At 53.8% G+C, this 22514-nt stretch overlaps 1 protein-coding gene across 2 annotated transcripts in view; it reads left to right on the forward strand.

The window, feature by feature from the left end:
- Positions 1-294: 294 nt before the first annotated feature.
- The window catches only part of LOC133360233 (ATP-binding cassette sub-family A member 2-like), a 56809-nt gene continuing 34589 nt past the window's right edge, over positions 295-22514 (forward strand). For both annotated transcript variants that reach the window (XM_061578871.1, XM_061578872.1), the window contains exons 1-8: positions 295-449; positions 7371-7464; positions 15273-15384; positions 17099-17262; positions 18719-18840; positions 19536-19628; positions 20086-20319; positions 21620-21913. In XM_061578871.1, the coding sequence (XP_061434855.1) occupies positions 384-449; positions 7371-7464; positions 15273-15384; positions 17099-17262; positions 18719-18840; positions 19536-19628; positions 20086-20319; positions 21620-21913 (1179 nt within the window). In that variant the 5' untranslated portion in view covers positions 295-383. The remainder of the gene's footprint in view (positions 450-7370; positions 7465-15272; positions 15385-17098; positions 17263-18718; positions 18841-19535; positions 19629-20085; positions 20320-21619; positions 21914-22514) is intronic.

The raw sequence follows: 22514 nt of genomic DNA on the forward strand, positions 1-22514 counted from the left end.
AAGTTTCGTAGCGCGTCCGCTAACCGCTGTACCACCGCTCCCCACGTAGTGGAAACACCCCCCACACACCACCCCCCACACCTGCAAGCCCCTCCCCCCTACAGCCCCGCCCCCCTCCTTCTCACCCCCCCCACAGCCCCCACCCCTGCAATTTAAAGGGGTGGGTGTTTGTAAATGGTAGCGTTGACGCGTGCGCCCCCCCCCCCCCACACAGCCCCCCCCCCACACAGCACCTGCGGTATATAAGGCCGGGGAGATTGTATCTGCTAGCATTGATAGGCGCGCTGTTGAGGAGCCGCGGCGGGGAGGAGGAGGCAGAGGAGACGCCGCTGCCGCTACCACCACCACGAACACCACCAGCAGCAGTAGCAGCAGCGACAACCATGGGCTTCGCTCATCAGCTCGGGCTGTTGCTGTGGAAGAATGTCACCCTCAAACGGCGCGGACCGGTGAGAGACGCACAATCGATCCGCACATCGATCCGCACAGATGGATTTAGTAAAAAAATCCCCTCAGCGGTGGACGCGTTCGTTGAGTGACGCGCGCTGAGGGGGCGATTGACGGGCAAGTTTCTGCGGGGATCGTTGTCTTCTTGGGTGGTGGACGTTACGAGTGGTGCGTTTGACATCATTATTTTGCGTTTGTATGAGGGGGCAAATCGTGTCCCCACCCCTTATCCGCGGTTTATCGTCTTAACCCGCGATGTGGCAGATAAGGTGACCGCGCCTGCGTTGTTTGACACCTGTGGTGCCGACAATCTGTAACGGTGGCAACGAGAGCTGCGTGTTGTGTTTTGATGGGTGCCCACCGTGCATAACAGGTGCTATAGGTTACGTCAGGTATGCCTTGGTTGTTGGGCAGTGCAGAAAACCTCCGTTGTATTGTACTTCTGTGTTCCCCACCTCCGTCGGTCAACCCAGATATGAACAGACGACCCCATATAGACTCGCACAGATACCCATAACCCTAACACGTCAATCCATGGAGCTCTCATCGAGAGATTTGCACAAACTCGCACGGAGATAAACAACCTGTCAAGGAGAGCCACAGACTCGTACGGAGAGCCACGGACTCGCACGGAGAGCCACGGACTCGCACGGAGAGCCACAGACTCGCACGCAGAGCCACGGAGTCGCACGGAGAGCCACGGACTCGCACGGAGAGCCACGGACTCGCACGGAGAGCCACGGACTGGCACGGACTCGCACGGAGAGCCACGGACTCGCACGGAGAGCCACGGACTCGCACGGAGAGCCACGGACTCGCACGGAGAGCCACGGACTCGCACGGACTCGCACGGAGAGCCACGGACTCGCACGGAGAGCCACGGAGTCGCACGGAGAGCCACGGACTCGCACGGAGAGCCACGGACTCGCACGGAGAGCCACGGACTCGCACGGAGAGCCACGGACTGGCACGGAGAGCCACGGACTCGCACGGAGAGCCACGGACTCGCACGGAGAGCCACGGACTCGCACGGAGAGCCACGGACTCGCACGCAGAGCCACGGACTCGCACGGAGAGCCACGGACTCGCACGGAGAGCCACGGACTCGCACGGAGAGCCACGTACTCGCACGGAGAGCCACGGACTGGCTCGGAGAGCCACGGACTGGCTCGGAGAGCCACGGACTCGCACGGAGAGCCACGGACTGGCACGGAGAGCCACGGACTCGCACGGAGAGCCACGGACTCGCACGGAGAGCCACGGACTCGCACGGAGAGCCACGGACTCGCACGGAGAGCCACGGACTCGCACGGAGAGCCACGGACTCGCACGGAGAGCCACGGACTCGCACGGAGAGCCACGGACTCGCACGGAGAGCCACGGACTCGCACGGAGAGCCACGGACTCGCACGGAGAGCCACGGACTCGCACGGAGAGCCACGGACTCGCACGGAGAGCCACGGACTCGCACGGAGAGCCACGGACTCGCACGGAGAGCCACGGACTCGCACGGAGATCCACAGACTCGCACAGAGAGCCACAGCCTGGCACGGAGAGCCACGGACTCGCACGGAGAGACGCGTACTCGCACGGAGAGGCAGAGACTCGTACGGAGAGCCACGGACTCGCACGGAGAGGCGCGGACTCGCATGGAGAGCCACGGACTCGCACGGAGAAACACGGACTCGCACGGAGAGCCACGGACTCGCACGGAGAACCACAGACTCGCACGGAGAGCCACAGCCTGGCACGGAGAGCCACGGACTCGCACGGAGAGCCACGGACTCGCACGGAGAGTTACAGACTCGCATGGAGAGCCTCCGGGCAGTGGTGCATGTGACCTGTATCTAGCGCTGTGGAGGCACCAGTGGGCGTCGAGATGCCATACCCTGACTTGCCAGAAGAAGGCGGTACAGCAAGTTGATTAATTGCCATCAGTTTTCATCTGTATGGAGAACCAGTGTTGTTGCCCCAATCACGCTTGTGGGTTTTCTCCGGGTGTATAATAAACGTGTAATAATAAACACAACTCGTCACTAATTGGCTGAAAACATCTGAGGATATCAACAACAAAACCCCCAATTCAGTCGCAGGATCCCCCAGGAAAAGTCCTGCGACTCATTGTGTCTTTCCTGGATTAACAATTTGAATAAAAACAAATAATAAAAATGGTCAAATAACCCCCAACGACCCTCAATCATAACATGGGGAGCCCCCTCCATCCAGCAGTGGACCTAGCAATGTTGTTTTGTTCAATACTCTGAATTTAGTGACCTCTGGTAGCTGGAACAGGTCACGTTAACGTTGACACCACCACCTACAACAACTACCGCCATTTGCCACTAAGGGGCGGTGACATCACCACTGCGCTTGTGCCAGGCTAGGTGCACTGTTAGGCCACGTGGAGTGTTGAATGATTGCTGACAGGTCACGGGATAGACCCCGGTGCCATGGGTCGATTGACCTAGATGACTGGCCGATGCACCAACCCGTGCCCCCTCCTATGCCAACTCGCCGTGTTTTACCCGCCCGGCGCTCCGCTCGTTGTTGTGAGCGTCGCTCCTCTGCCCTCCGTTGTTGCTGGAGGTCGTCTGCCTCCAACTGCCCAGTAGCAGCGTCCTTCATGTTGACACTGACACCATCATCCACATCACCAGCTGATGATGATTGTACTGGTCATGTTACAAGCTGTGTCTACTGCACATCATCATCCTTACCATCACCATCATCATCCGCTGATGATCGTACTCGTGGTGTTGGTGATGTGTTGTAATGTGCATGTATATTTGTACACATCACCATCTGCGTTCTCATCATCATCATTATCCACGACCATCTTCAACATCACCTTATGATGATGTTGGTGTTGGTGGTGTCTTGTGTGCACAGCCTTCATCACCACCATCAAACATCATTATCATCATCCACTCACCCCTTCCACCACTACCATTATTATCCTCATCAGCTCTCATGATCCCGATACTGATGATGGTATTGGCAGTGTCTTGTTAGTTGCTTATGTGTACAGCCTTCATCACCACCATCAAACATCATTATCATCATCATCCACACACCCCTTCCACCACTCTCATGATCCCGATTCTGATGATGGTATTGGCAGTGTTATGTAAGTTGCTGATGTGTACAGCCTGCATCACCGCCATCCAACATCACTATCATCATCAACATCATCCACATCATCCACGCAGGGCCACGACCATCATTATCCTCATCATCTCCTGATGATGATGATGATGATCTGTGTGTGTCCATACAATTTACGACAATTGAACATTGTCGTCTTCACCCATACAGTCGTCATCGTCGTTATCGGCGTCATCGTCACCCTGATCAGCTGATGGTCATGACCATCTAATGATGTGTAGGGAGCTTTGTGTAATTCACATCATCATCATCCACACTACCATCATCATCTTCTTCACCAATGATAACGATCATTGTGGTATTTCCTGCGTTGTGATCCGTGGATGCTGCACACAAACCTGCAACACAACCCCAATCTACATTATCATCATTGTCATTCACAGCATCACCACCAGCACCACCACCATCTGATGACGGTGATTGCTGGTATTGGCGGTGTGATGGTGTTTACCGTGTGTGTGCTGCGTGTGTGTGTGTGCTGCTTGTGTGTGCTGCGTGTATCAACCTACGTCGGTGACAAATATCTGAATCGGTCCTGGGCTTCACCTAGGTCGACTCGGCATTAAACGAGTACCTGGTGCAGTCTATAAACATGAGCAGTGGGAGGCATAGTCGGCTGGGAGTGGTGTTGGCCACCGACTCCCTGAAAGGTGTGTGCTGTGCCAACCTTGATAGGTGCTCGCAAACAGAACTTGCCCTGACACTCTGTTAAAGGCGACATGGAGGATATTTGCCTTGTTATTTTGTTCTGTGTTATGACGAGTGATGTATTGCTCCACGTAGCAGCAGCAGCAGCACACACATTCCCTGCAGCAGCTACGCTTCTTGTGTGGTTGTGTCGGGTGCTATGAATGGCGTTCCAGTAAATGTACCTCCTGCTCTGCGTCTGCCTGCTACTGTCACAATCGCAAGTATTCTTACCACGGTGCCATGTTCATTGCTGTAGCAGTAACGTACAAGAAACACGATGCCGATTAATATGAACATGATGATAGCGATTAAATCGGCCCGTGTGTGGGCTGCTGTATTAACTCTGCTGATCGTGTAAACAATACATCTTCCATTGTGTGTCGGACACTTGTGTAAAATTTCTTTTACGTAACGCCTCGCACGGTTCGGGAGCATTACAACATCGCAGGGATCGCGAGGGACTGAGATGACGACGACGACTACGGGAGGAGGCCTTCATCCAGCAGCGCGTGATTGACCGTAGCTGACGATGATGATGCTGCAGTTTGCACGAGGGGCGACTCTATACAAAACTAACCATTGGATTTTTTTTTCTTTCTATCCCAGCACCCGGGCCCCCGCCAGCCTGTGTGCCTCGGAGCAGTTGCACCGCCTGCACACTCAATGGCTATGCCACTGCCCGATCCAATAGGAAGGCAAGACTCACTCCTGGCCAGTTGTTGCGGTAGGGGGCAGACGTTGCTGCTTCAGCAATGAGTCAGTTGCAGTGTGACTTTTCAGCATTGGGATGATTTTTTCCCGGCTAATACCAGTTACATTTTATGGCAGTGGTCTTCGTTGCAAGGCACCGTGGGGCTACTGGCAGGCCCGTGGTGGCCTTTAGTGCGGGGGGGGGGGGCCCTGATGTGCGGCTCCCCGAGAATACAAACACCCCAACCCATCATCATCATCATTGTGCTGCTGTCAAACCCACAATGGTTTCAAATGCGTGGCGGCCCTTACACTGATGATGTCTTGTCGGAGAAAGTGCCAGAGGTGGGACAAAGTCATTGTTATGCAAGTCCAAGTCGAGTCTGAAGTCATCAAATTCATGACTCGAGTCTGACTCGAGTCCAAGTCACATGACTCGAGTCCACACCTCAGAGGTGGGACAAAGTCATTGTTATGCAAGTCCAAGTCGAGTCTGAAGTCATCAAATTCATGACTCGAGTCTGACTCGAGTCCAAGTCACATGACTCGAGTCCACACCTCAGAGGTGGGACAAAGTCATTGTTATGCAGTCTGTGCAAACTGCCGGAGAGCTCTAATGAGAGTATTTGTTCACTGAACTATATAGTTCTTTTTAAGAAGCGACTTTGCTATCACAAATGATAGCTCAACGAAGTGGCTTATCACCACGTGGGAATTTATAGCAGCCAGATACTCTAAACGCGTGACATTGATTCTAAACGTGGAGGGGGAAAAACTGGAGGACCCGGAGAAAAATCCACACGGCCACTGGGAGAGAAACACCGCAAACTCCAAATATACAGCAGGCGTTAGCAGCAGGATCGCACCTACAGCCTCCTCCATACCGAGCCAGGTAGTTATCTTCTCACCACCGTGATGCAATGGGTTGCTGGATTGAGGTCTTTGTCCAGCAGTGGTTGAGAATGATCGGGATGATGTTGGTCAAGATCTCAACTTCCAGTGCTCCCTATCCACCTTTCTGCATTTACCAATCTTTTCTGTTAATTCAAAAAAAACAAAATTCCACTGCACACCCCCCAATGCCCTTGATGGTTTGGTAATTGCACAAAGCTGTACTGTAGTGTGAGGCAGCGAGTACTGGAGTTGAGAAACCGTTAGACCAGCAACATCATCATTGTCAGCCACAATCAATGCACTGCTGGATAAAGCCTCGTTTCTCATGCCGATGGGTAGATGGGATTGAACCTGTAACCTGCGACGGTGACGTTGGCACACTATTGCACTTGAGTAGGGAGATGCGAGGTGAGACAGCAGTTTTATTTTGTACAGGAATTTAATTAAATGCCCCATTTACCATAAATCGATAAGTGCCGGGACATTCGGGCAGAAAAAGTGCACACGTTTGTTTTTTTGAGGCTGTGTTTTTTCATGCGAGCGGAGTGCGCTCGCAAATTACAATGAGCTTGGCCGGTGGTGGCTACGGTGCACGTGGCGTGGCCATTAACCCAGCACGGTAGAGGCAGCAGCAGCAGTAGCAGCAGCGAGGGGTTTCGCGGATCGCTCCTCCATTCTCGTCGGCGTTCTGGGAGGAGTCGCTGTACCCTGGCTCGCCAAGAGAAGGCAGGGAAGGAATAAAAATGTGGTCTTTACTGTTTCCATCTTTATGGGATAGTGTGTTTCCCCCTTGCACGTGTGAGTTTTCCGTTTACCTCCCACATGTATAAGGTCTGCACTCAATAAACACAAAGTGCTTGCCATAAGTGAACCACAATAACTTGCTGGTCTCGTCAGGGAGCATAAACCATCACGCGAACTCCGGTCATCCTCGCAGCGGCTTTTGGCTGGCCATCAAACAAAGACGGTTACTGCATCACGTGCTCTCAGATGCTCTTCTGCGGGCGTCTGGAATGCTCTTCCTTCCAATATGAGGAAGCCACTGGAGATATGCTTTTTTAAAAATCGATAGAAATCTAATTTCTTAGAAACTATCTTCTTGGTTCTTTCGGTAAAGTCACGTAGAAGGGAAGTAATAAAATAATAAAAATAAAACATAATAAAAAAATTCTCACGACGTTTCGGCCACAACGCAAGCAGCCGTCCTCAGGTGAAGAATATGTCTGTCTTACTTCCCTTCTACGTGACTTTACCGAAAGAACCAAGAAGATGAATCCCTGCAGTCACGAAAGCTTTAAATCGAAATTTCTTCAGAACTACTTTTTGTGTTTGGTTTGTCCAACCCCCACACCACGCATACATCACGTATGGTGTGAAAGAAGTTCAACATACGCACATACAACATCTCGCCACCGAGGCGCCCCTTGTAGCAGTTAATAGACCATGGGTGTGCCCGGATGTGCGTGTGTGTGTGTGTGACACAGTGGGTGCTGGCTTGCGAGGTCTTCATACCGCTGGCACTCTTCTTCGTTCTGCTCGGACTTCGGCAGAAGAAGCCGACCATCTCCGTCAACGAAGGTAAAGCATGCCCGGTACCTGCCGGTACCTGACGATCCCCGGCAAATAACCCGGCGGTACTCGCCGAACCGCCGATCGGCGTTGGGCGCTTCCCAGATCGTTTTTTGCCCGCATCTTACAAACCATTCCATCACCATATTTTTTGCATTTTATGTTTGTCACATTTCATTTTGCCACCATTGCTGCTGCTGCCACCATTGTGTTTCCGTTAACACGGTCACCTCTCTCTCTTGTGTTTTGTGCTTTTAATTTTTCCATCATTTTATTCTGTTTTTTTTGTTTGCTTCCGTTTCATGACCACCACCACCACCAACCACCAACCTCCACCTCCGTTTATTTCTGGACGTCTGCGTTGTGGGGCCCCGCGGCAGTCTGTAAGTTTCTCCCGAGGTGCCGCGTTAACCGTTTGGCCTCCTGTAAGGATGAGTCAACATCTCTCGCGTTCCGAGCTGGCAGAATGTCATCGTAGGAGGACACACGGCCGCTCGTATTTGTCGCACTAATTATTACAATGATGATCTCGCCTATTCGTACTAATCAATAATAACGATGCCAATTATATCCCCGCTGTGTTGTCAAGTTGTACCGCTACATGTTGTTGTGGTTGTTCGACACACGACCGTCCGACGTCTTTGACTTTTGGTGGTGGGTGAGCTCCTTTTGAGAAGTAAATTCGGTCGTGGAAGGAGCCTCCCGGGGCGTCGTGCTACACGGCGCACGGTGCAAACCGAACGCACAGCCGGAGAGCTGCACAGCAGCTGACCGTGAACGCCCCATGCGCGATTGATGCCAATTAATCTTGATAATAACAGTAATGATGATGATGTCATTTAATTACCCAGGAAGCCACGCTGAGACTTAAGACTCCTTTTTTTAGGAGGGTGCTACTGCATTGTGCTTCCGTGAGTGATGAGAGTTTGGATTCGTGTTTGCAGGAGGAATCCATAGACACCGCAGAAACCCAGCACTGCGCTGCTGTTGTATACGAGGGGGGAGACACTCGGGAAACTGGAGACCCCAGAGACAACCTAGCACAGGGCTGCTCTATATGAGGGGGAGACACTCAGCACCGCCACCTCCTTGGCACCACCTCGCTGCAGCCCCGCCACGACTACCACACCTGGCAAGCCCTGGTGGTGGTGGCGGTGGCGGTCCCCCATCCCACACGTTAGCAGAATTAAAATTCCCACTTGGCCTCCGAGGTCTGACTATGTTTGATGCATTAAGGGTGACGCGGCTCATCTTCGTCATTTACTGAGGGGCAGGTAAATAAAAACAAGTACGACTTTGTGGGCAGTCAATCACTCATTGTCCTCCTCGGGGTCCTGCTCTCCTGCCACAGGAATGTGGAATGTCCACTACCTTCTCAGGGCAGTCGGTGAAGATGAGCATCGCACAGGAACGGGTCCGGTGACGGCCCAGCACCCACGGATTAATTACACATCGCCCCTCACCCTGCCTCCCCCCAACAGTGCTCCTGTTGTCCTATAATTAATGAATCAGCTGCTCATGTCACCTGCAATTAAGAAAACCTGGAGCGGAGGGCACTGGCTGCCTGGCTTGGAGCCACAGAACTCCTTGCAAGGCACTTTGGCCTTTGTCGTGCTCTCTCTCTCTCACCCGCCGACACTTGGACCCATGACCGCTTCACCTTGAACAATGCGAATTCAACCGCGATGAAGCCTGGAGAACCGAAATGGAGTTCAAAATAAGAACTTGTGAAAGACCCAATGTAGAAAATCCCTAGGTTTGATCTTTGACGAAGATGCTCATGGTCCACCCCAAATCGCATCCACTGCACAAACCATGGCAGACGCGGATACCTGATGTACAAATGCAACATTTAAAAAAACTCTCCAATGCACGACCGTGATCGTCAAGAACATACCATACAATATTCAACAAAGCAAATACCCAATCCACAGATACGAAGGAGACATCGCAGCGATGATACACTACTCCGCTGCGCCCGACACGGTTATCTGGCTTGACTACCTGAATGTGAAATTGTCGTTGCTGCTCTGCATCTTCATCAGGACGCATATAAAAGAAGAAGACCGGCTCGCACTAAAGTCCGCTTGAGAAGGCAAAAGCCATAGCTGGAGACACGATGACAAAGATGATTCTGCAATGATTTTAAGCTTTCGTGACTGCAGGAATCCATCCTCTTTGGTTCTTTTGGCAAAGTCACGTAGGTAGCAAATGAAAGAAATCGCGACGTTTCGATAACCTTGTTGTAACTGCTCTCTCACTGGTTCAGCAGTTCCACTTTTGGATTATATTTTTTCCGCCTGAGGACGACCGTTTGTGTTGCGATCGAAACGTCGTGATTTATTTTCTACCTACGTGACTTTACCGAAAGAACCAAAGAGTATGATTCTGCAAGGCTAGATATATAATGTATTGCTACAGAAGGATCTTGCATCTCGGCTGGACTCAACGAGTGACCAAGGTCGCACGTAGAAGAAGACAACCCGATGATGCAGGCAGGCAGCCAGGCGTGATGAGAAGGAAACTGGCACTAATTGGACACATGTAGGATGGAAAACAACAGGAAAAATACAAGTGTGTGTTCGTGGAAAAATGGAAGGAACCGGGAAGAGGGTAAGACCTAGCGGAGAATGGCTTGATGACGATATTAAGAGATTTGTGCCAGAAAGATGTGGCCACTACTACTTGAGTCACATTGGTACAAGTCAGAGGAACATGAAAACCAATGACGAAATGTACAGCGGACACCCACGGGCTGTCTGCCCATGGATCGTAATGATGACGAGATATACAATAGACTCTGGATTATCAACGTGCGGTTTATACGATTTTGCGGATTAACTGGGCACCTGAGATTTTGACGTGAATTAATAACTCGTGGATTTTCCCTTAAGACCAATTGAATAATCTGAAAACAGTTCTGTATTAAATCTTGACTTAAAGCTTCCGTGACTGCAGGAATTCATATTTTTGGTTCTTTCGGGAAAGTCACGTAGATATACAGTTCTATATTGTTATTCTACAAGTCGCGTGTCTTAAACTGAACAAATACATGCTCCGGTTAATCCAAAATCCACTTGATCGCTTCTACAGTACAGTACAGCATATGTTGACAATGGTGGGCAGGGTTTGAATGATGTTGATCGGCGCAGCTCTGCTGTCCACTTAATAGGCCGAGTGTTCTGCGCGGGAGCAGGAAAGTGTTATCACTGAGCATGCGCATTGATCGGTCGATCGATCGTTAGCATTCGTTGGAAATCAAAAGGGTAACAATTGAAATCGCCAGCTGTGCTTCATTTTGAGTGGCATTGAGATTCGCGGAAAATGTTTATTTTTTGATTATCCACGATTTTGAATTCTCCACGGCCATCCTCTCCATCATTAGCGCAGATAATCGAGAGTCTACTGTATATATCAGGAGAAATCTCCTGATGCCAGTCTGTATGGATGCCTTGCTATTACATCGCAGATAATGTTAACTTGTAGCGCACCGTCACACGGTGTTGGCTCACTCGCGAAGAGAGATGAACACTCGGAGGCACGAGGAATAACCACAAGCGAGTGAGGAGGCAGCAGCCGCACGCGGTGATCCGGAGCTGCCAACAGGTGCCAAAGCTCTGCGGTCCTCTCTATATATTTAGGCGTTGTTGTCCAATACGACGAGCGATTTATGCGCGTGGGAGGAAACTGGAGGAAACGCGCCATCCCATACAGATGGAAAAGGTGGAAACCACATCTTCGCTTTCCTGTCAGGGTACGGGCTCCTCATAGACGCCCATGAGAAGGGAGTTTCGCAACATCTGTGCTGTGATCCACCAAACCCCCTCCTTGCTGCTGTTTCCACCGTGCTGGGCTAGAGGCCACGCCACCTGCGGCGTAGCCACCACGGCCCAGCTCGTGATTTGCGAGCACACACTACTGGCTCCGCGGTCCTCAATATATCGAGGGTGAGGAAACGGAAGCGTCCGGAGGAAACCCACGCGAGCGAGGAGAAAACGCTCTCCCATACATTTTCGTCGAGTACCACCTTGTCCTGGCCAGCCAGGGCTCGGCCAATTCTCTACGCCCCCGCCCCACCGGAAGGGAGTTTCGCAACAGCTGTGTGCGCTGCTGCTCGCACACCGCAGGATAACAGGCGTGCGCCACCACCGCCCGGCTAAAGATGATTCTGCAGGGGTAGATCTAACATATATATGTAGCTGGAGAAAGTTCCTGAAGCCAGCCTGTGTGGGTGACTTGTTAAGACAAAAAACAAAACTATTTTAGTTTACCAGGTAAGGCCCACTGAGCTATATAGCTCTTTCAGAAGCGACCTGGTTATCACAAATTCTAGCTCAACGAAGTGGCTTATCACTTGGAAACTTATAGCAGTAGCCAAATACTTAAAATGCTTGACGTTGATTATAAATGTGGAGATAAAAGCCGCAGGACCCGGAGAAAAATCCACGAGATCATGCAAACTCCAAATATACAGGAGGTGTCGGGGTTGGGATCGAACCCACGACCTCCTATATACCAGGCGAGGAAGTTACCATCTCATAGCCACCGTGGTGCCTGACGGTGGCGAGATCGCCTGTACTCCTCGTTCAGATCTTCGGTACGACCCAAATCGACTGCACATTTCACGAACGCGAGCGATTTATTTCAGGGGCCATTAACCCCTCGCCCGGCCCCCCCGCCAGCTCCCCGGCTTGGCTTCAAGATTTTCAAGAGCGCCGACTCGGCAGCGCCCGTTCGTGATGTCGCCAGCAGCATTTTGGCCTCCGTTCCCCGCAACCTTTTTTCCTCGCTTGGGGGGGGGCCCGAAAAAGGACTTGCAGAAAACCCGCTTTTTGCAGGCGAGGGGAACTTTTCCCGCAGTGTACTCGTGCGTCGTCCCCCATAGTCTTGCGCAAATCACAAGAGGAATGTGCGTGTCGGAGACGTGGCAGAAGTGACCTTCGATTGGCACGGTTGGCTACGTAAGATGCGAAAGAAGTTCAACATATGTCTGTGTCCTACATTTAGAAACGCAGTGTTGTTGCGGAGTGGAAAATGCCTCCCCCCCCCCGCCCTTCCCTCTAGAACACTGCTTAGTATGCCTAAGATGCTCGCAGGGACTGTGTACTCGTCAAATTGCCGTATCAATTTTCGGTCCCTCAAAAAAGGAGTTTTATTATTTCCATTGGGAGCTCACCTGGTTAAACTATACGCGGGGCATGTCTCGTCACGCCGCACACGCCGGATGATGATTGCTCAACGGACCTCCATTGCCCAGTCCTCCGGTGCCGTTCTGCAGCTCTGTCGAGGGGCTTTGCTGTGTTTGCTGTGAACCCCACATCTCTCACGCCCCCCCCCCCCACCTTTTGTACAGCACAGCATCACATATCCGACTTTGGGGACTGAGGCATAGGCGGATCTGTGAAAAGGTCGCATTTGTGAACGTCTACACCACTGTGGAAAAATACCGGCGGTGGGCGGTTAATCGATTGGGCTGGACATGTGACGGTCGGACATGTGACATTGTACTGTAACTCGCACTGCTGTGATGTTGCTCCTGCCCTTGATGATTACCCATCCCTCAATCATTGAAACAACAACAACAACAACGTTGATTTACAGCCCCTTTATCAATCCTCCCCCTGCCCTGCGTCGGCTGTGGGGGTAGCTTGACTATACTTCGTCCTGCTAGTCTGTGTTGGTCACTGAAGACAGGAGTGGGGGTGCCCAGGGCTGGTTCAGATAGCGCTTGCCACCGACGTTAGCCATGACCAGGAAACGAGCTCGGGTCACCGGATTCATAGCCTACGCCGATCTCTTTGCCAATTGTATTATAATTGTGCTAGCGTTGTCATGTCACGTAACGAATGGCCCAATCGGATCTCTTGCACACCGTTCATAGCTAACCGTGCTAATTGGAGGTGCAGGGCAAGGAAAACAAACTAAACTCACAAAGCAGTTCTAAAGAAATGAGTTTGTCAATTTAGATGTAAAAGCTCATAGCTCCAGTGGCTTCCTAATATCGTAAGGAAGAGTGTTCCAGACGGCCGCAGAAGCGCATCTGAAAGCCCCGCACGATGCATTGACAGTCTTTGTTCGATGGCCAGCTAAAAGCTGCCGTCGCTGCTGCGATGATGACCGGAGCGTGATGATGGTTTATGCTCCTGGATGAGAGCGGCAAGGTAAAATGAATGGCCCGTGGAGGGAGTTATCACAGAACTACTTCTGAGGTCCCCTTCGAGTGATCTCGTTGTCCACAGACTGGGGGTGCTGCACTTTCCCCTGCTGCAAGAGGGGAATGTCCGTATCACGGACAGAGTATCCCGACTGGGCTCACGGCGTCGACTCTTGGTCGGGAGCACCGGTGTCGGTCACAGACGGCTTGAAGCGGGATTGGAACCCGGCTTGAAGCGGGATTGGAACCCGGCTTGAAGCGGGATTGGAACCCGGCTTGAAGCGGGATTGGAACCCGGCTTGAAGCGGGATTGGAACCCGGCTTGAAGCGGGATTGGAACCCGGCTTGAAGCGGGATTGGAACCCGGCTTGAAGCGGGATTGGAACCCGGCTTGAAGCGGGATTGGAACCCGGCTTGAAGCGGGATTGGAACCCGGCTTGAAGCGGGATTGGAACCCGGCTTGAAGCGGGATTGGAACCCGGCTTGAAGCGGGATTGGAACCCGGCTTGAAGCGGGATTGGAACCCGGCTTGAAGCGGGATTGGAACCCGGCTTGAAGCGGGATTGGAACCCGGCTTGAAGCGGGATTGGAACCCGGCTTGAAGCGGGATTGGAACCCGGCTTGAAGCGGGATTGGAACCCGGCTTGAAGCGGGATTGGAACCCGGCTTGAAGCGGGATTGGAACCCGGCTTGAAGCGGGATTGGAACCCGGCTTGAAGCGGGATTGGAACCCGGCTTGAAGCGGGATTGGAACCCGGCTTGAAGCGGGATTGGAACCCGGCTTGAAGCGGGATTGGAACCCGGCTTGAAGCGGGATTGGAACCCGGCTTGAAGCGGGATTGGAACCCGGCTTGAAGCGGGATTGGAACCCGGCTTGAAGCGGGATTGGAACCCGGCTTGAAGCGGGATTGGAACCCGGCTTGAAGCGGGATTGGAACCCGGCTTGAAGCGGGATTGGAACCCGGCTTGAAGCGGGATTGGAACCCGGCTTGAAGCGGGATTGGATTGCAGGGTGTAGGTCCCGTTCACTGCTGCATCTTGGAGCGTGCGAGCGGTTCGGCGTTGGTTTTATCCGGAGAGGCGTAGCAGCGCCGTTGTTTTTAATAACATCGCACACGCCACGGAGAAACGTTGTGACACAACTGCACTCGATGATAGCAGGCTCCCAAGCTGTGGCCCGCAGGAAGTTGCTTCTCGAGTGGGTTGCTCAGAAAGAGAGAGAAGGTCAAACTGGAACCGTTTCACAGAGTGAAAGTAAATTCGGACTGGAAATATAGTTGGGGGGAGGGGGGGGAAGTCCTTGAAACAATCAAATCGCAATCCTAAAGGATGGGCTCTAGGGTGAAAGGGCAAGACATAGGAGGCTGGACCTACTGCTGAACAATGTAGAATGGGACACCAGATGTGAGGACACTTGAACCAAGAAGCTGACCTTGGGCAGAGACCTCCCAGATTCTGATTCTGCTGCTGGCGCCTTGCGTCTTGCTCGGCGCTCTGCAAGCGCGGGCGGCGCCTCTGCGGTGACCATCTGCCTGTGCCCGTCTCCTCCCTTTCTGCGCTTGGATATCCTCTGCTTTCTGCTTGGCCCCCCCTCCTGTCTGTGTGCGCATGTGCATGTGTGTACACCTCCCCAACGTCTCGCCCCCCCCCCCCCCCCTCCAAGCTTACTACTCAGCCTCGCCCTTAACCTCGGCGGGGATCGTGCACATCATGCAGTCCATCTGCCCCGACGGACAGAGGGATGCGTTCGGCTTCCTGGAGTACCGCAACTCCATGTGAGTCCACGCTTGCGCAACCACTCGTCTTTGTGTCCGTCCGCAAAGTGTTTAACGTCCTCCTTCTTGAAACCCACGCTGCTGTTGCTTCTCTCGGGTCTTCTGTAATCTCACCAGCATTCGCATCCGTACAGGGAAAACGGACCCGACGTACATAACGCTGCAGTGTTCTAATTTCTTCTTGCCATAAATAATGATTAAATCCTCGCAAAATCCGCGCTCGTTCTGAATGTGGCCCTTGCTTAACCTCCGTCGAAGGAGCCGCGCGCTCTCGTGCTCTCGCGATCCCGCACGAGCAGATGCCCAGCGGGCGCCGTGGCGATGCCATGAATAATGGAGCGGGGGGTGATTTTGGCAGTGGCGGCGTAAACCCTATCGGTCGGCCGATGCCCTTGCACGTTGGATATTGCCTCCCCCCTCTTACCCCACGTGCTATCGTTGGGAATGCGCAGACGAGCGGCCAGCATTTGTTTGTGGTTCATCGTTGACGCCGATTTTGGAAGGACCGACTCGTTTGTCGTATGTCGGTCTTTTTGTTTCAAATAATAATAATGATTATCAACATTTGAACTCATAACGTGATGCCGCGCTCTCGTAGAGAGAGCGAGAGAGAGGACGACTCAGAAGCACAGACGAGGAGTGGGAAGGCAGCGGCCGTGTGGTGAGCCGGCGCTTCCGACAATTGCCCAAGCTCTGCGGCCCTTTATATGAAGGTGTTATCGGCCAAATGATGAGCGTTTGCAAGTGGGAGGAGGAAACTGGAACGCCCGGAGTAAACCCACGGGTGCGTGCGAGGGGGAAACACGATATCCCGTACAGACAGAACAGGTGGAGTCCGCACAGTTGCTGTGCCGCCTTCTCCGGGCAGAGCCAGGGTACGGCTCCCCCTCGACGGCCACCAACCCCTTGCTCCTACCTCCAGAGTACTGGGTTACGTGCCACGTGTGTAGCCACGACCACCTGGCTACACTTGACCATATTCTGTGGATTATTGGGCGTTGTGACATGGCCCAGTTGGTCGTGCGTTCACCGCTTGTTGCGAACAAACGATCGGAGTGCAAAGTCTAGGAAAGATAAGCAAATCGCAAAAAAAATATATACAAATATATTGGCAGCTAAAATTCACTGAGCTTATTTTTTTTCAGAAGCGACCTGGCCACAAATGATAGCTTAACAAAGCGGCTTATCACGTGGAAATTTCTAGCAGCAAAATAATCTAAATAACCTAAACGCATGTTTCTAAATCCATTGACATGGATGTATGTTGAACTTCTTTTGCCCCGTACGTTGCCAACCACGCTAATCGGAAGTGTGGGAGGACAACACGCTAAAGACAAAAAGCAGTTTAAGAGAAATGAGTTTGTCGTTCGACTTGACTTAAAAGTGCACAGCTTCCAGTGGCTTCCTGACATCGGACAGAAGAGCGTTCCAGGCGGCCGCAGAAGCGCATCTGAAAGTGTGATGCGGTGACCGTCTTTGTTCGATGGTGAGCCAGAAGCCACTGCTGCTGCGAGGATGACGGAGTTCACGTGATGATGGTTCATGTTCCTTGACGAGATCAGTGGATACAACCGCATTGACCCCTTGACCTCGACCTAACGGTCATGGTTCAACGGCGAGCCGCTGTCACGAGGGACCGCTTGCGCCCTCGCCACGGCGAGCGGTACCATCGTCGCCGCCGTCGATCCGTGCCGTCGTCTGCCCCCGCGCCCAGGGTGACTCAGCTGCTGGAGCGGCTGGGCGAGGTGACGGCCGACACGGACTTGCTCTCCCCTGAGCGCGCCGGCCTGGACGTGGAGCTCGGGGCGCTGAGGCGACACGCGGCAGAGCTGGGGGGGCAGCCCGGCCCCTTGGAGCGCAGCCTCAACGCGGCCCACAGTGAGTGGGGATGGGGGTGGCCGGGGGGTGCCCAGGATCGGTTCATTGTGAGTCACTCGCCACCTCGCGTTAGCCGTGACCAGGGATGAAACTCTCGTCGCCGGATTCGCAGCGCACGCGGTCTCTTTCCCGCTTGTGTTCTGATGATTGTGCTTTCAGTGTCGTGTCATGTGATGAATGGCCCAATCGGAACCCTTGCAGTAGGCAGTGCCAATCCCCTTGTGTTAGAGTCTGCACCGTACGTAGCGAAGGGCAACAAACTAAACACTAAAAGCAGTTCTAGAGAAATGAGTTTGTCAATCTCTAGGTGATTTTAAAAGTGCATGGCTCCAGTGGCTTCCTAATATTGGATGGAAGAGGATTCCAGATGGCCGCAGAAGCGCATCTGAAAGCGCGTGATGCAGTAACCATCTTTGTTCAATGGCTCGCCAAAAGCCACTGCACGGATGATTGGCGTAAGCGTGATGATGGTTTATGCTCCTGGCAGTCAACTTGTGCCACACAGGGACAGCTGCCACTGGGGGTGCCCTTTCAAATGTTATTGAGATGACATAACGATGCAAGTAGCTTATCGCGTGCAAGGCACTCTTGAGATGCCCTGGCTTAAAAGACGGTGGCTCTATCAAACACAAAAAATTATTATAATAATAATGCTTTCAACTTCAACGCTTTAGAAAGGCAGCCGTGCAGAGATCTGGTGCCAGTAATTGCTCAAGCTGTGCGGTCCTCTGTATATTTGAGGTGTTAGCAGCCAATTAACGACGTGCGAGAGAGCAACGCTCGATCCTTTAAAACAGGTGGAGTCTACCTTTGCTGTACCGCCTTCTCATGGCAATCCAGGGTATGGCTCCTCCTCGATGCCTACGGGATTAGCACGGTTGGATACGTACGGTGCAAAAGAAGTTCTAGATACATACAAGAGAGTTCAACAACATCTGTGCAGTGATCCACCAACCCTCGCTGCTGCCTCCACAGTGCTGGGTCACAGGTCACGCCACGTGCAGCAGCATAGCCACCACCACTGCCCAGCAAACTCCACATATACAGCAGACGTCAGGGTCGGGACCGAACCCACGACCTTCCCGTATACCAGGCGAGGTAGTCAACATCTCCTATTCACCGTGGCAAATCCACACGCCCTGGGGGAGAACACGCAACCTCCACATATACAGCAGACGTCAGGGTCAGGATCAAACCACGACCTTCCCGTATACCAGGCGAAGTAGTCAACATCTCCGAGCCACCGTGGCAAATCCACACGACCTCGGGGAGAACACGCAAACTCCACATATACAGCAGACGTCAGGGTCAGGATCGAACCCACGACCTTCCCGTATACCAGGCGAGGTAGTCGACATCTCTCCACCACGGCGCCTCATTGTCGTGTCTCGGAGCTGTGAGCCGCCCGTGATCTCCTGTGTCCTGTCTCAACCACCGGCCCCTCGCCCCTGTACAGACCTGACGCTCTCCACGCTGCTGAGAGACCCAGAGAGTTTCCGTGACTTCCTGAGTCGGAACCTCTCGCTGAGCGATGGGGCGGCCGCCGCTCTGCTGGACTCGCCCATCGACACGCGAGAGGTGGGCACGCACAAGACAAAGGTCGCCCGTGTAGCCCCCGCGGGACTGTTGGGGCAAGTGCTGTTTGCGGGATGGCACCCGTGAAGGCCTGCACGGCGCGCGAGGGGGTGGTGTGACCAGAACTACGCCCGGCCACCTTTGTCTCTCCCCAGTGCTGATGTTTTACTCACTGCAACAGGTACTCATTAAAGGCTGAGTCGACCTAGTGGAGGCTACGGGACCGATTCGTAAAGTTGTCACCGGTGTTGGGCATGAGCGGGTATCGAACTCTGGTCGCCGGGTTTGTAGCGCAGTGCGGTAACCACCACTCCCCACTCTGGAAACTAATCCGCTCTTTCCACAATTGCCCCACTCCACACACGCACACACACAAGACAAAGATCCCCCGTATAGCCTTAACAGACTTTTGGGGCAAGTGCTGTTGGCGAGCACCCATGAAGGCCGGCACACGAGGGGGTGGGTGGCCAGGACCACGCCCGGCTGCCTTTGTCTCCCCAGCGGTGATATTTACGCATTGCACCGTGTACTGATTTGAGGCTAGTATTGTTTTAGATAACTTTCACTGGTGTTGGCCGTGAGTAGCACCTCCTGAAGGCTCCCGCGCGCACACGCACGTGGAGGGCGCTCACCACGCAGAGCTGCGCTCGTTACGTCACCCTGGCGACAATGACGACCGTGCGATGGTTCTCCTCCAGCTGTACCGCCTCTTCCTGGGCTCTTACCCTCTGGTGCCCAAGGACGCATGGGACAAGGAAGAAGGCGACTCCAACAGCATCCCGGCCTTCCAGGTAAGTGGGCAGCTCTACACAAAGACAGAGATCCCCCGTGTGTAGCCTGGAACAGACTGTTGGGGCGAGTGCTGTCAGCGAGTAGCACCTAATGAAGGTGGGCGCGGTGCACAAGGGGGTGGGTGGCCAGCGCCACGCCCGACTGGCTTTGTCTCCCCAGTGGCGATGTTTACACAATGCACCAGGTACTCGTTTTAGGCCGAGTCGACCTAGGGGAGGCCACAGGATGCAACCCGAATGATGGACTATATAAGTAATCCACTGTAGTCTGTGCTCCTTCAACGGAGGAGAAAGAGCGGTAAAACGACACCAATTCTCTCCTGGAGCCCTCCCGTCATGGCAAGCATCGAGCTCTTGAACATCGCCAGCGGGAGGATGTTCTAGACAATGGGGGTGTGGCAGCATTGGAGAATGAGGGATCTCCCGCTGACCCCCCGTTAACCCGTTGCTGTCCTAGGAGCAGCTGGTGTCCAAGTGGAGGAACCTGCAGAGGGGGCTTCTGCAGCAGGCGCTGCAGGACCCGGCGCTGGCTTCGCAGAGACCGGCGCTGCTGTCCGCCCTCGCACAGGCGCTGGGGCTCGCCAATGCCAGCAGCAGTAAAGGCGGCGGCAGCAACAGCAGCAATCGGCCAGGGGGGGAGGACGGCGGCGATGGCGACGGCAGCGGCGCCTCGCTCGTGCGTGCTCTGCAGGTCGGTGGAGCTGCGTAGCGCCGGCGGCGGCAATGGTAGTGATAGTAGTAGTTGTGTCATCATCGGCCGGGTGGTGATGGTGACTACGCTGCTGCTGTTGCTGCACGTAGCTTGTCATCCATAGTAGAGGTTTTTTTGGGTTGGGTCAAGTAAATATATAAATGTGTCGTTAAACCCATCACCACCCGACACAGCCAATTAGTAAGGTTTGCCACGTTAACAGGACGTGCCAATTCGTTACTAGTACAGCACACCGGTGTGTTGGAGAGCAAATCCACAATATGTGATCCAGCACTGTAGAGGCAGCAGCAGCAACAGCAGCGAGGGGTTGGTGGATCACCGCACGGATGTTGTGAAGCTCCAGGAGGAGCCGGTACCCTGCCTCTGCCAGGGAACGGTGGTACAGCGGAGTGTGGATGCCACCCGTTCCGTCTGTACGGGATCGAGTGTTGCCCCTTTGCACGGACGTGTGAGTTTTAAGCGGCGGTAGCATCAATATCGGCAGCATTGTTGTCATGATGGGCGAGTAGCGGCTTGTGTTTTCCTCTGGCCCTTTGAGGCACGCGAGGGTGGCGTGCAGTGTTAGGACACATTCAAATCGAGGTCTAGACACCTCTCCTGCAACCCACGTGGTTGCTTGGGTTCCAACTTGACTGCGAGCAATTGAAGTGAGAGGGGGGCCTGGGTAGGACCCAGCGCGGTGGTTCGAGGTTGACTGCCGCCGGTTTCGGCGTAACGACCGGGGAGCGGCAGCCGGCAGGACGGACCGCGCCCGATGTGGACGCCCACCGGGGGAGAGAGACGGAGCGATGGAATGGGCTCGTGCCGTCGGTGCTACGCAGGTCGGAATCGTGGGACCGCGAGACACCCCGACGGTTTGGGGGAGAGGTCTTCGTCCAAACAGTCCACGCCACGAGGTGTTTCACGAACCCGCCTGGTAGACACGAGTTCGTGGGTTCGATCCCGACCCTGGCGCCTGTATGTGTCTCTCTCTCTCCCCGTGGTCGCGTAGATTTTTCTCCGGGTCCTCCCGTTTTTCCCTCCCCACATTTAGAATCGACGTCACGCTTCCAGAGTATTTGGCTGCTGCTATGTATGTCCACGTGGTGATAAGCCATTTATGATTTGTGATTTGCCAGGTTGCTTCTGAAAAAGAGCATTTTAGCTCAGTGGGCCTTACCGGGTTTAGTTTAGTTTTAGTTGATGGATCACAGTTCACGCACGACGGTAACGAAACTAACCAACCAATCGAACCAAGCAACGTCTCCCTCTCCCCTCACTTCCTGCGTGCCGCCCGCAGAACGTGCTGCTCACCCCAACGCAGCTCTTCCGCCTCGCCTGCGCCACCGACAAAGGCGAACCGCCACGGCCGCTTCTGCTGCGGCCGTCTGGCGCCGCGGCCCAGGGTGGCCTGCGCGAGGTTCGGTCCCGCCTGTGCCCGGCGGGGGCGGAGACGCAGGCGGCCGACGGCGCGGCCGGCGCTCCTCCGTGGCGGAACGACGGCGGCGGCGCCGGCGGCGAGGCGTTGGCGGCGTTCTCGAGCCTGGCGCTGGAGCTGAGGCAGCAGGTGGAGCCGGCGAAGGTGGTGCAACAGGTAGGGTAGCGGAATGGCGTGGGGGGAAAGAAGCCGCCATAGACGGTCGCTTATAATGATAAAGTCACGTAGGTAGAAGAAATAATAGTCTTCAAAAAATCTTAACCTGAAGACGGTTGCTTGTGTGGCGATTGAAACGTCGGGATCTATTGTTTTTTCCACCTACGTGACTTTACCGAAAGAACCCAAGAGTATGAATGCCTGCAGTCATTAAAGCTTCAAATCAAGAATAATATAATGATTTCGACTTGTACTGCTGTCGTACAGACGTAATGGTTTCGAGGCACCAGGAGGGGGAGCCACAGGTGAGTGGGAAGCCAGCAGCCACGCGCTGGTGAGAAGCCGGCGCTCCGACAGTTTCCTGAACTCCGCGGTCCTCTATATATGGAGGTGTTTATCGGCCAACGAAATGCGTGTTTTGTACGTGGGAGGAGGAAAATCGGAGCGCCCTGGAGAAAACTCACGCATGTGTGGGGGGCAGCACTTTACTCCGCACGGATGTAACAGATGGAGAATAGTCCGCACACTTTGCTGGCAATCCACCAACCCCCTCACTGCTGCGTGCTCTCCCGGTGGTCACGTGGATTTTTTTTCTCTCCAG

Source organism: Lethenteron reissneri, chromosome 67 (assembly GCF_015708825.2).
Source record: "Lethenteron reissneri isolate LAM-NWPU_2019-01 chromosome 67, ASM1570882v1, whole genome shotgun sequence".
NCBI lineage: Eukaryota > Metazoa > Chordata > Hyperoartia > Petromyzontiformes > Petromyzontidae > Lethenteron > Lethenteron reissneri.